This window comes from Myiozetetes cayanensis, unplaced genomic scaffold (genome assembly GCF_022539395.1).
Source record: "Myiozetetes cayanensis isolate MyiCay16 unplaced genomic scaffold, myiCay2020 scf1, whole genome shotgun sequence".
NCBI lineage: Eukaryota > Metazoa > Chordata > Aves > Passeriformes > Tyrannidae > Myiozetetes > Myiozetetes cayanensis.
In genome coordinates this window covers 133,854,875-133,868,722 of record NW_026086604.1, presented here as the reverse complement: position 1 = coordinate 133,868,722, position 13,848 = coordinate 133,854,875, and the positions used below count along the sequence as shown (strand labels likewise).

The 13,848-nt window shown below is 38.5% G+C and overlaps 1 protein-coding gene across 14 annotated transcripts in view; it reads right to left on the bottom strand.

Annotated features, from left to right (window-relative positions):
- The window catches only part of KIAA1217 (KIAA1217 ortholog), a 351,359-nt gene that overhangs the window by 57,812 nt on the left and 279,699 nt on the right, over window positions 1–13,848 (bottom strand). For 13 of the 14 annotated variants that reach the window (XM_050311843.1, XM_050311801.1, XM_050311824.1 and 10 more), the window contains one exon: window positions 13,435–13,528. In XM_050311843.1, the coding sequence (XP_050167800.1) occupies window positions 13,435–13,528 (94 nt within the window). Of the gene's footprint in view, window positions 1–7,839; window positions 8,141–13,434; window positions 13,529–13,848 lie in introns of those variants that run through there. The other variant, XM_050311870.1, reaches the window with a different exon arrangement.

The window sequence follows — 13,848 nt, the reverse complement described above, 5'->3', positions numbered from 1 at the left end:
GTTTGGTTTTGGGGTTGCTTTTTTGTTGTTTTGTGGGAGGTTTTTTTGCCAAGGAAGGTCTCATGCCATTTACCAGTCCTACAGCCCACCCAGCTTCTAACTCCGATCCAAGAAACCAACAGTTTGGGACAACAAAGATGGATCTGTGGAGTTGTCTGCAGGGTCTCCTAAATTTGCTGCCTCTGATACACAAAACTCATGAAGGCAGCTGGAGAACCAGGATCAGTATCTTTCTTTTCTCTGTTTAGGGTGGCACCATGACAGGGACTTCTCAGTGTGGTTATTCACTTTTTACAATGAGTGTGATTCACCCTTAGCTTTGCCCCTAAACATTCAACAGAGAAGAAAAAAGGGTTCCTATCCCATCCTGATCTCAGTCTCAGTTGCTTCCCTGTGGCAAAAATGAGGGAGCAGGACACGGCCCCCCAAGCTGCTGTCGTTCACAAAGGCACTGAGGTGACACACTCCCCAGTGCCCAGCCAGGCTGTGCTGGTGCCACGCTGCTCTCCACGCTGCTCTCTATGACCCCAAAAAACTCTTTCAAACTGGCCTCAACTTTCTCACATTTGCTCTCCAGCCCACTGCCCATATTTATACTTACAAGGACGTGCGTGGTGTTCCCTTGAAGACTGAAAACCCTACAGAAGCTAAACAAACAGGGAGGGAACAGAACAGTTCTGACTGCCTAACACATACTGGTTTGAGATTATGTACAGACCACACTATCTTCTTCTAAACATACACATTGTTTGTTATTCCCTCTGTTTACTGATTCCAAAGGCATGCAGTGAAACAGATACGCCTTGAGGTAAACACAAGTACCATGAAGTTCTCTTATACTTACTCCAAACTCCCTAGTTCTTAAAAAAGAAATGCAAACAAATAAACAAAAAGCCTTCTCACATCACAGAGCACATTATAGCACCAGCTAGAATGAACCACTATAAAGGGGACAGGCAGCTCTACAGCTTCACTGCTGGCAAAGCAGCACACTCTCCAGAACAGCTGGAGCTTGCAGTGTGGAGCAACCTGTGTATGAAGCCTTCGAACCAGCCCACAGGTGACCACCTGAGCTCCAAAGAGAACAATGCTTTGTTGTAACCTGTGTATTAAAATTACATATAAATACATACATACACAGTTTGCATACCAGCAGTAAATTTTTGGCCTATACTTTGGTGATGGCAGATCAACTCAATCAGAAATTTTTGATTTTTAGGGATTTAAAAACTTAAAGCAAGCAAGTACATGTGGGAAATCCTCTGCTGGAAGCACTATAAGCCTCTCAAAAATTTTTTTAAGTTTACTAGAACAAATATAGCCAACTCTCTCTGGAGTTGCATGAAGAAGGTTCTGCAAAACTGAACTATTACGTCAGGTCTGCAGTCTGTCTTTCTACCCTGTAATTTAAACCTCATGCTTCCTCCTAATTTCTGTACTGATTTAAACAAGGACATTTTCCCAGCTATAAGAAAGTATCACAGCATGTATCACAGACATGTATGCATTAAGCACCTCTCAAAAAGTAAAGAGGCAATATTAGTTGCTTTGCATTGAGGATTTGTCTCACCTAATGCTGCGTTAAAAGCCAGTCAGCCAGGAACCCACCAGAGTCAGTTCATTCCCTCAGAGCTGGGTGGGACAAGCTGTCCTTTGGCACTCCCAACCTCTCGCCACTGACTGCAGTGGGCGGCAATTTCTACACTAAGCTTGTAAGGATTAGATTTTTTTCCTAATTCTTTCTAGTGAGCCTGCCCATATGTCTTTTCATTTAGCTCACTCTGCTCTGTTTCTCATCCTACTTTCTTCCTTTTTTTCTTTCTTCTCTATAATTCAAGCTGAGATCCTATAACTAGAAAGGACAACAGCAGCTTCATTCCAGCTGCTACTTGCTGGTCCATGCAGTGGACATTGCTGTGATCCACCTGGTGGATCCAATCTGGCCTGTGGTTCCTGTTTGACTAAACTAAGAATTAGAGGTCTCTCTCCTGAAGCTGGCACTAAATAAACACTGTTTATTTATCAACAGAACAATACAGAAGCACACCTACTTTTCATTCTCCTCTTCCTCTGTCCTACCATTAGTACATGTATTTATGCCTAAACTTGTTAACTTCTAAATGCAGAGGACTGAGTTTGTGGCAGGAAATTTATCCTTCTTAGTCAACAGGTAATGAAGAAATGTTAATAAAAAGTAGCAAATCACATGCTGCAAACATTCAGCTATCACATAACTCATGACTTCGACTGGTGATCTTAAAGGTTCTTTACAACCTAAATGACTCTGTGATTACATGAAAATGGGAATAGAGAGAGGAGATAAAGAAAAATTATGTGGAAAGGTAATAGGGAATTCTTAGCGTAAAACTACAGAAGAAAGAGGGAAAAAAGATAAAACAAGAAGGGAATGAGATATGGTGAAGGACAGCAATAGGAGTTTGTGAAAGAGTCCAAGGATGAAAGAAAGTAATATTGGCAATGGAGTGCTGAGAAATTAAAAGCAAGAAATGGATAATAAATAACAAAGAAACAAAAACAGGAGACGTACTTAAGCTGGGATGTGAGGAACTGATGAGAAAAAGAGCAGTGAGAGAGACCGTAGCATATGAAGGGCAAATCAACAAAAATTCAATGAAAGGGAAAAAAACCCCAGAATTAAGTGGAAAAACATGAACTAATGCAAATTTTTCTTAAGCCTAGAAGATTTTGCATTAGTTCTTGTTATAACAACGCTGTAGCCTAGCACAGCAGGCATGAGAAGGAGAGGGAGAGAGCAAGAAAGGAAGGAGAAGAGGGATGAGAAAGGAGAACATCCAATACAAACTTCTTTAGTTTGGTTGGTATTCTGAGAGGTTTTTGTAAGACGTGTGGTCAGAACATGAGGGTAGTTTTTAGGAAAGAAGTGAGCAGAACACTTCAGGAAAATGCCAGCTGGAGTGACCCACAAATGCTTGAAGACATGAGTAAAGAAGCTAAGGCCATCACTTGCCTTTGCCAGCCACCCTCATATTCAAATAAAGATATTTGAGATGAATTTTAAAGCTACAAATGGCTTTTGAAATCTAGCACTTAGTGCAGCCATTACCACTGAAGATGTAGTTAAGGTTCAAAACAGCTTCATCTCCCTGAGACACTGCAGGAAGTAACAGCTCTCTACAAGACAGGCCTTAGTGCAACATCTCTGAGACACAACATGCAGTGGGACTGAGTGCTGAGAGAACGCTGAGGTGGCTGTTGCCCTTTGTACGTGTCATTAGTGGGGGACAACAGAAGTTCTGGTTTGATGAAATCATCATCCAGTTCTGACAAATGGTGAGACGTCATGTGTGTGTGCATGCACCTTTGCACGCAGCCCTTACTTCTCAGAAAATATTTTCCCTTATCAATTCCATCATGTTATCAACCCCCTGACCACATAGACTTATGACCCCAAGCACACCTGCACATCAAGAGCTCTTTGGCCATCATACTGTTCAACAGTCCTTCCCATTCCTAGACTAAGACTACCTTTTTTTTCAGGTGTAAAACAAGAAGCAAATAGAAAAATAAGAGAAATGCAGTATCATACTTCCTCCCATAAAATGGTAAGCTTACAACATGTATCACCTTAAATCTAGCTAGAGGAGCAGGCTCTGTATTTGGACTAGCCTGGTTATACCTGTACTGAACCTGTTGACACTCCCTAGTTGACACTGTCACAGATTAGCTGTCAGTGAGACAACTTTGGTGACACACTGGCTGAACTCTGCTTGGAAGGAAAGGAGCTAAGGCCCCTTGGAGCTTGACCCAGAGCCGTCCCATGAGAGCTTCTGGTATAGCCATGCTTTAGGCAAACTGAGCAAGAAGATGGATGAGATGCAGAATATTTTGCATTGGCCTGACTGAAATCACAGTGCCTTTGTGTGGAGGTTTATTTCCCCAGCAACATTTCATCATTTGAGCTATCTCACTGCTACCAGTACTCCTGATCAGCAAGACGAACATCCACATCAGTTAACAGGCACACATTTCTGCCTATTTATGTATTTAATTTCCAATGAACAAATGAAATTGGAGAGCCAAAAAAAAAAAAAAAAAGTTTAGATTATCCAATTAAGCAAGGAGAAGTTAATAAATTTCTCATGCTTTTTTTCCCCTATGCTTCCTTAGTGTACTATGCAGACAGAATAGTGTGGTGAGTACATTAAAAAAACTCTTGGCACTTTAGCCAAGATTTTTCAGGGTGTTATCACAAATGACAAAAATATAAACACACTGAAACATAACACATTTCAATCCTAAAAAGGTCGGATTTACATAATTACATCATTGATTTGCCAGTATCCACATTTAACTCATCAGTACAGCATGGCCCACCCATCCCATGAGCTGTTAGACTGTTTGGACTGAACATATAAAAGCTGTTACTGATCTATTTTTCTAAAGTTAACATTCTGACAACCCTCAAAACTAGTGCTGCATTCAAACCAACTGTTGCTTTTGCTTTCAAACCAACTGTTCCTTTCTTTTGCTTTTCCACTGATGCTTTTTATGGTAGAATTTTCTGAGAACACACAGAGTCATGCAATTCATGATAATGCAGTAAATATTTCCTCCATCCTCCCCATTCTCTTTGAAGAGATGAAGGACACCATGTACATTACATAGACAGCCGCCACCAATGCAGGGAGCCAAACCCTTCAGACCAGTCTCAATTTCAGCACTTCCCCAGGGCACCACAGAACTGATGGGGTCATCTCTTTTTTTTCCAAAAAAGGAATAGTTTCAAACATGTACAGTTCTGGTACAGATCAGCATTTTTATTCGGTTTAAATATGCTGTATATCAAATTTCTGCTCTTAAAAAAAAAGAAATACTTTTAGTAACTGCACTCATAAATCAAAATAAATGCATGGCTTTCTAACTCCCTGTACTAACAACTCAGCTCTTATTTTTGTTCCATATTTGTATCTCTTCTCACTGCACTGAAGCCAAATAAAACTGAGCAAGTTGATATAGTTAAATGAACATAAAGGAAAGCATAACCCTTGGTGTCATCTGCCATTACTGAACAACTGAGTCAATACAATTTCTATTACAGATACACGAAATAGGTTAAGATGTAAATAATATATAAATATTCTAAAACAGAGCTGATAATGAAAAGACATAAGCAGCATGCTTACACCTGTTTCTTCCAATATAAGCACATAGCAAATAAGAAATAAGTTGCTGTGCTGAGTTGTGGAGTCAGCACTACTGGCAGGAGAAATGGTCATGGAAGTCTTATTCACAACTGGGTTTTGTGATGCAAGTGTCCAAGCCGCACAGCATCTGAGAGCTCTAAGGTCAAACAGCATTTGCAGTTGCAACTATGTCTTTTGCAATGCTGAAAGTGCTATCAGTGCCTCAACTAAGAGTCCTTTTAGATCACAAACTTCTTCCTATACAGTCTGAATCCAACATTTTCTTTCCGTTTTACTTCCTTCTATCCAAAAAATATAGAAATTGGTCAGCATGGCTGAAGTAAACAACCTAGTTTACCCTAAGGCCAAGCTATCTATAGTAAATATTAAGTGATAGAGGGACTAGCCCTTTACCCTACACACCCTTTCAGTCTTTTTACTTAGTCACATGGAATTCAAATTTGGGATGACGTAAGAAAGGCATATAGACGAAAAATAATTTCAGCATCACATCATTTCTCATGGAGTCCTGTTGCGTGCTGGTATTTGCAACTGTCTTGCTTTTGCCAGCTGAGGCTTTTTTTAACCCCAGATCTTAATATGTATCCAAGAAAAAATATTTTTACTGTTCATACTTTCAGAAGTCTGATTAGTTTTCCAGAGTCCTTAATAGAAAAAAGGACAATCCTACACAGAGAAGAATCGAGATCTTCAGATACACAGCTGTATTCTCTTAAACACTAGGTACTGATTAACTCCTCCCTTTAGTATTCATAAGGCTTATCTGGAGGCAGGTAACTAATAACATACTGAAGTGAAGACTCAGTGGAAACAGAGAATCTGGGACATGATCATGAAGTGAACACGTTGGATTTGTGAAAAACTTCTTGGGAAAGCTAAGGTCCTGAATAATAAATGAATGGCTTGTTTGTAGATGAGAAAACATTGTTTCTAACTTTACTAACCTTTTAGGAACTGTGGCAGCAAAATGCCCGCTTTCACAAAGTGATTTTTAACCCCTGTTTGAGTAACAGCTCATTTGGAAAGCTGGAAATCATAAAACTTGACTGGACTTTGACTTGCAGGACTCCAGCAATTCAGATAAGCTACCTGGTTTACAAAGGACAAAAAGAAGGAGGTCCCCTCCTTGTAAGGGAGGTCACAACTATGACCACTTTTATAATTTGTCAATGTGTTTAGGGAGCTCCAGCAACATGTGACTGTCAGCTATTTAGGAGTTTCAAGTGAACAGTCAAATTAGTGCAAACTGTTCTACTAAAAGCAAGGACAGTGGAAAAAAAAAAAAAGAGAGAGAACAAAACTTCTAAAGAATTGGCACAAGGAAACATTATGTAAAAAGAGGTGGAGTAAGAATAAACCCAGAAACTAGTAGACAATAAAAAATAGACTCAAATCCAATCCTTATGTTTTTATTCAGGACAAGCTCCCACTGAAGGCAGCAAAAGCTTTCCCTGAGAACCTCAGATTTATGTGAGAGGTAAGATTTCTTATTTTAATGAAGGACTGAAGAGACCTTTACCCAAGACAGATAGTATGTTGACATGAAGTAACTACATCAGCTCCAGGATAAGCTCTAAGAAAACCTCAACATGAAAGGCAGGCCAGCTTGAATACAGGCCTGTTAGCAGGAAATAAAGAACTCTCCCCCTAAAAATTCCACTCTCTGGGAGTTTCCAGGTAACTGGTTTGTGATATCTACCATATGACACTCCTCTTAGACTAACTGGGAGATTACTGCATGGGTGTGGCAAACTCGTGTTCCTTGAACAGTTTAATAACATGACACTTTCTTTCAACCTCTAGCTTGATGTAAACTCAAAATCCATCCCCATTACTTGAAAATTTCTTTTAAGAAAGAAGAGGTATCTTTTAAAATGTTGGTATAGTAATAGGATCTACACATTTATATTCCTTATATTCCTTACACACAATGTTTGCGAAATAAATATAATACACCAAGGAAAATAGGCATCATATTAAAAAAGCCACAGTGTAGTATCCATCCAACTGTAACATAGGATCTGTATCTTCAAACAGACCAGATTTTGGCTGGAAAATGTTTGAGACTAATATATTGTTTTATGTATAGCTAAAATAAAAAAAATAATTTTTTTCTTTGTAATTCTATCCACTTTCCCATTAACTTAGGCTTTGTACAGCAGTAGGTATTGTATATCAAAGGACATACGAATGAAAGAGAACAGGTACATTTACAGTCTCTCATCACAGTTTGATTGGATGCAGGTACTTCTCAGTGTCTGCAGGTCTATAGTTGCATAAGTAATTGGCAAATACTGAAAACCCACTCAAGGCAAAAGTAGGAAAATCCATATCATTTAAAAAAATCCAGAACATCAGAGACTTCTATTATATATTTTGTTCCAATCTCAGCAAGATTTGTAATGGTAAGTTGGAAAATAACTGTTCATGTTCAATATGTAAGTTTGAAACCAGACATAAAATCTGGAAGTAGAGTTTGGTGATTTAGAGAGCAGTTAAACATTTATTTTCTAGTACAGCTGAAGCAAGAAGAAACAGTTTCCATTGTTATGATTTAAATTCCCAGTTAATATGAAAATATCTTTCAGTTTGGAAAGAAAAAAAAAGAAAACAGGAATTAGATATCCTTCTTTATTTAGAAGCATCATCTTACCTTACATCTCTTGGTGAGTTCTGTTTCTAGATGACTTTGGCAGGTATTCTAATTCAGAATTAGTTTCAGCAATAGATGCCATTACATTTGCTCTTTAAAATAAAGTGCTTTTTCTCTTTTCCTCAGACAAAGTATGTGGGCTACAAGAGCTGCAGCGTCTCTGTTCAAGAGATTTCATGGACACTCAGAGGCTTTCTTTCTACTGTATGAAAGCTAAATCTGAGTAAGGAAGGCATTTTTCCTGTCCCGGAAATCAGTATAACCAAAACCAATGCTGAGCTAATGAGAAATGTTTCTTCCATGTGTTCTGTTTGGCAGACACTGCAAGTCATATCAAGGAAACACGTGATGTTTATAAATACAATATGGCTCATGTTGTCATAACCTCTCAATGACAAAAAGAGCATTAGAAAAAGCAGACAGCAAAACAGCAGGAAAGATGAGATTTGTATCATTTGGAAGGTCTCTATCAGATAATAGAGGTATTAGCATTTGCTTTATCTTTTCTTTTATCTTTTTTTTTCTTTTTCTTCCCTAAAGAAAACAAATTTTTATAGTAATACGATCAGTAAGACAAACACATGGCAACTTACATAAATGCTGTCCTATAGGCATTCTAGCACTAAAATGCATTCACTCAGTTTATTGCTTGAATTCTTTTCCAATAAATACTTTTGTTCTAAATACTTCTATGTAGTGCAAGCAGATCTTTTTTTTTTTAGCAGTAGTATGCAATGAAAAAATACAATTTTGACAGCATTATCAGCTTTTATGTTTATTTGTGATGTTACGATCGCAAACAATCCAATAAAAATAAATTAAACATCTTAAAGAAGCTGCATGTATGTTTACAGGTACCTCAAGAACACAGAAGGATGATTCTGCTTTTACTATCTCTCTATCTTTCCTGCAAATCAGCACTAAATTTCAACATTCTTTGAAGACTTAAATTCTTGGGGAGTTGTCTGAGGGTTTTTAGCACTTGCAGGGGTTTCTTTTACGTTTGTAAATTGCATCTAACTCTACAGAGTAAAAATGTTAGCAACCTGCTATTCAGGCATTTTCAGAGGAAAAATGAAAAGTTTGTGTGCAATTTCACTAATAAAAGCTATTAAGCACAAGTTTACCCAACTTGTCAGATGTTTGTCTCATTTTACTGCACAACTCATTTTACCTCCTCTCCTCTCACCCCGGCAACCCAAAACATCCTTGCTGCCAGGAACATCATCATCTTTTTGCCACACTAACTCCCAGAAAATTTGGAGTTTACAGGTACCCTGCGCTGCCCCAACTCAGCTCTGACTCAACTTGCCCTAATTGCTCTTTCTTGGAGAAACAGTCTCTGAAAAAAAATCCAAAACACCTCAAAGCATACCTCAATACAGCAGCAGCCACAACAAGCATTCTTTGGATATTCTGGTCTCACCCACCCAGCAGAGGTCTTATACAAGTCAGGGAATTAAGCAAAACCATGGTGAGTCTAGGACATTTTAAAATGAAGTGTGACCCACAGACTTTAGGGCAGGTGGATGGGAAGAGCAAGACTGCTAAGCAAAATAGCCACCATTTTTTTACGAATTCCCTTCCAATTCTCAAAATTGGCTGGCAGGTGAAGTCCAAAAAAACCCACTGCATAAACCAACATTATTAGTATCCAACTGTGCCACCAGAAACACAGATTAGTTTCTATAACAGAAGGGGGATATTATACTTTAGGATTCTTCCTCCTTTAGACACTCCATAAAAGGAGGGGGTAGGGAATGGGGAAAGATAATATGTTGTGCATATTCGGTGGGGGAAGCACTTCAGTGCAACAGCCCAGGACAAAAGGAGCTGTGACACTTGCAAAGAAATTCAATTCACTCAGTAGCATATAAAAACCCACCATCAGTTCTTTACTGTCATCTCCTGACATTCAATCTATACACCTCCGCTGAATGGAGGGGAGGCAACCTGGGCCCTGCACCTTGTAAGTCTGAGAAAACCTTTTCGCCTTCTAATCTGTGTGAATCACAAATGCTAATCCCAAGGGCATAGACCAGCATGAATTCCATTTACACTGGAATTCAGAACAATGCCAGAGGGAACAGAAAGACCATTTAAACATTTGCTCGTGAGACAGTATTTTGTCAGGAGTACTGTTGCACAGAGAGCTAGAAAATGCTGATGAACGATACAAGCTCAGGTGAAGGAATAAATGAATGAAAAAATGCAGCAAGGTGAAGATACATTTTTCAAGAAAAACCCAGTCATTGCGGATTTCCAGGGTACATTTTGGGAAAGGAAAAATAAATAAAGGAAGAGGACAAGCATTCAACAAGGCAGACCTGACAAACAAACCATGCTCTTTGAGATGTAAATGGCCATTTACATATTTCAAGAGAAACTTTTCTTTAGAACTTGCTTGGACCCTCAGCATTCCCTTTTCTCAAACTCAACCCACTAAGAAAAATGCATGAAACAAAGAGAACCAGGAAAATTAGAATTAAGGGACATGAGAGCTGAATGGTTTGATAAAGAAACTTACAGATCCCACATTTTTCTTGAGCATTCTGAAGTCTTCTTGTCCATATGGATACTACTTACTACTTCAAGTGTTACTGCCAGCTCCTATACAGGTCTCACATCTGTTTGGTAGTTAAAACAGGTGTTCAAGCTGGCAGCTAACATTATTTTCTGAGATTATTTTGGGTCTGTTACATGGAAATGATTATAAATCACATGAATAGAAGCCTGAACATCATCAAACCCAGGGATAAACATTCCAAAGGGACAAGAAGGCAAACAGTAGAAAAATCCGTAAAGGCAAAACTTTCCCAAACCTCAAAAAAATAAAGCTTGAACTCACATTTGGCTAGAGATACAACCATGCTCACAGTGCTACCATGGAAAAACGTACTTACAATGGCTAATTCACGATATTCCAAATACTGCTTTTTAACTGGTCAGACAATAAGGTGCCTTTCTGTAGGTATTTTGAAACAGTTAAACATGACGCAAAACACACATTCCCTCCTTCCTACTGCAGTGAATTTAGCACTCATTTATCATATGAAATTGGCAAAAATCAATCTGCCCAAACCAAAGATATGCAAACACAAAAGGAGGGATTAGAAGCAAAGGGTTTTCTACAATCTTACGGGTACTGTGCATTAACAGGACATAAAATGTACGTGTTTCTCACTTAGTCCTCCCCCCATTTCCGTTCCCTTTAAGATGGTTTGCTAAGAAAAGAGGGATAGATAATCCACCTGTTTATTGGTGGTTGTTTCTGATGAATTAATAATCTGTGAATCTCCAGGTGAATTTCAACCAGATTTAACCAAAGGGTAGAAACCATAAAATTACTATGCCCCAACAAATTTTGCCAAATTAGAGATCTGAGAGAAGATCCTACAGTACTTCTGCCAATGACAGGAAAAGTTGCAGTGTGTCCGTCTTCTTAGACTTCAGGGAATTAACACTGGAGAGTGTTACTGCAGAGTGTTATTACTTTAGGAAAAGCCTCAGTTAGGACCTGAGTGTTGCTGCATAAGCAAGAACCCAACCAAAAGACAAACATCCTTAGACAAAGAGGTCTCATTATTTCTGGAGGTCAAGAAATCGCTTGTTTCCATGCTCGTAACTTTGAAGTGCAGAAGTTCACACAGTTCAAAGGGAAGACTTTTTGCACGTTTCTCCACAAAGCCCCAGTGAACATCCTGGCTCTGACTTCACCTCTCAAACCAGAAAGACCAGAAATTTGTCAATACAGAGGAAAAGCCAAACGAGAAAATAGCTGTTTTGCTGGATGCACAGAATTTCACAGCGGCATCTTTGCATTTCTGTAGAGTAAAATATAATATTCTACCATGAAAACACAACTTCTGCAAAGGTCATCACTGTGTCACCAGTATTTTTTGGTTATGGCCAAAAGGAGCTAACTCAGCCATAATCAGGAGATGTCAGGCGTGCATATCTGTTGTACAACACAGTATTTTAAAACAAGCAACTCAAGTCATTGCAGTTTTTGCACAGAAGCAGCACCTGTGCTCAAAACAACTCTGTTTGGCAGTTAATGCCTGGAAGACGACCAAAGAAGCAATCTTTACTTTTGAATATATATAGCTAACTACAGTAGCTAACTGTATTTGAAAAAGTCTAGAACACACAAACAGATACCTTCTACCACAGTAGATACCTCCAGCATCCACTGTACACAGAACAAGAACAATATAAGGTAACTTTATAAAGCCCCAGTGAAATTGCTACACGTATTAATGTCACAATGCACAATGATATCACGCCTTCAAATATGAATGAAATGTATGGAATACATCCATTTACTCCCACAGAAGTGTAACTAGAACTGAAGAATTTCAGGACCTTACAGAAGACACTAAAAAGTATCACATCATCCCTTTAATGCACATCTATTTGCTTGCTCATGTTGTGTATGCAGCAGTGTGAATAATCAAGTAATTAGATTTCTGACCTATTCAAAGGACCGTTTTATAATTGAAGTGCATAAATGAAAGGTGGTTGAGAATAGTGCCTGTAAATCAGCTACTGGAATCTTTCTAAAATAATGTGGCCTGAAACTGTTGAAACAGAATAACTACTTACATGAAATATTAGTAATAGAGCAGTCAGACATGCTCAGAATTGATAACAAAACCAAGAAGAAAATGCACAATTAAGCAAATCACTTCACAGGAAGTTTTCTGCACAGTTGAATCAGTTTTGGAACACACATAAAAGCCACAAAGCAGGTAGGCCAGTAGTGGCATTCTGGTCCCATTGAGCTCATTTGGTTGTACTGTTTCCTGTGGACTGACCTAGGATGGGTGGGGAGGAGATGAGGCTGTGTAAACTCACCACCACCACCCTCTACCGCAAAACCAGCTGTGGGTAACATAGTGGAAGGGGAGCCACACGGCATCTCCTTCCTTCCTGGCATCAAGGTGGGAGGTAACAGCCCAGTGAAAGATAAAGGCAATGAGAGAGAGGAATCAAATGTTTCAAAGGCATTCCCTATAGTTTCCTGATACAAAATACTAACTTGAAAATGCAAATATACTCATCCTTATTCAGTACTTCTTTCAGGTAGAAAATTTCAGAAAAAAACAAAACCACTTACACCACAATGGGTATTTATCAGAATTTCCTATTCAAAATTGTCATTTACAAAGTGCTTCAAAAGACTTGAAGCTAGGTACATTTGTTCAGCCGCTGTAAACCAATCCCTTGTTGGAGTGTACTAACACCATGCTGTACTTCACTGTAAAAGGTTTGGAAACACAAAATTGGAAGATGTAAAAACTCTGAGTACCGTCTGTGTCATAAAATACATAATTAAAGGCTATATTTTGCTTCACATGCTTTAATGCATCTAAACAAGATCAAACATCCAGTTAATGCACAGGGCAAATAACTGGAAAACACGAAGCAGTTAAGAAACATTACAGCAAGCATTATCAGTTTCCTCCTCTGTATATATGTTGTACACATATCTTCGATTTTATGAATTGTTGTGTACATATTACATTTAATAATCTAAACATTTAGCATAAAAGCTGGAAGAAAAAGGAGTATAAATGCAGTACTAGTACTTACCCTTATATCTCCATTTACAGCTCTGGAAGTGTGATTAAATGCGTGTGCAGGATCTTTGTTGTAAACTTTAAGGAAAGATCGGTCTTGAATATTCCTGGAATTAAAAGAATCAGCAATGACAACAGATGAAAATAGTTCTATTTACTTTGGTGCCCAAAAGTTTCAGGTAAAAGACAAACATAGTAGGTCGGCAGCTGATCTATAAGAAAAACATAAATGCCATAACTTAGACACACACAAACAAACAAAAGCTTACTTTAATTCTCTTTCCCATGGGAAGTAGCATTCTTTCACTGCAACTACACACCCACAAAAATTAGATAGTGTTAAGTTTCTTTCAAGATCCTGCCATAGAATGAAAACACTTTGAAGACAATAGAGCTTCAACATTACACGGCACTCAAAAGGATTTAG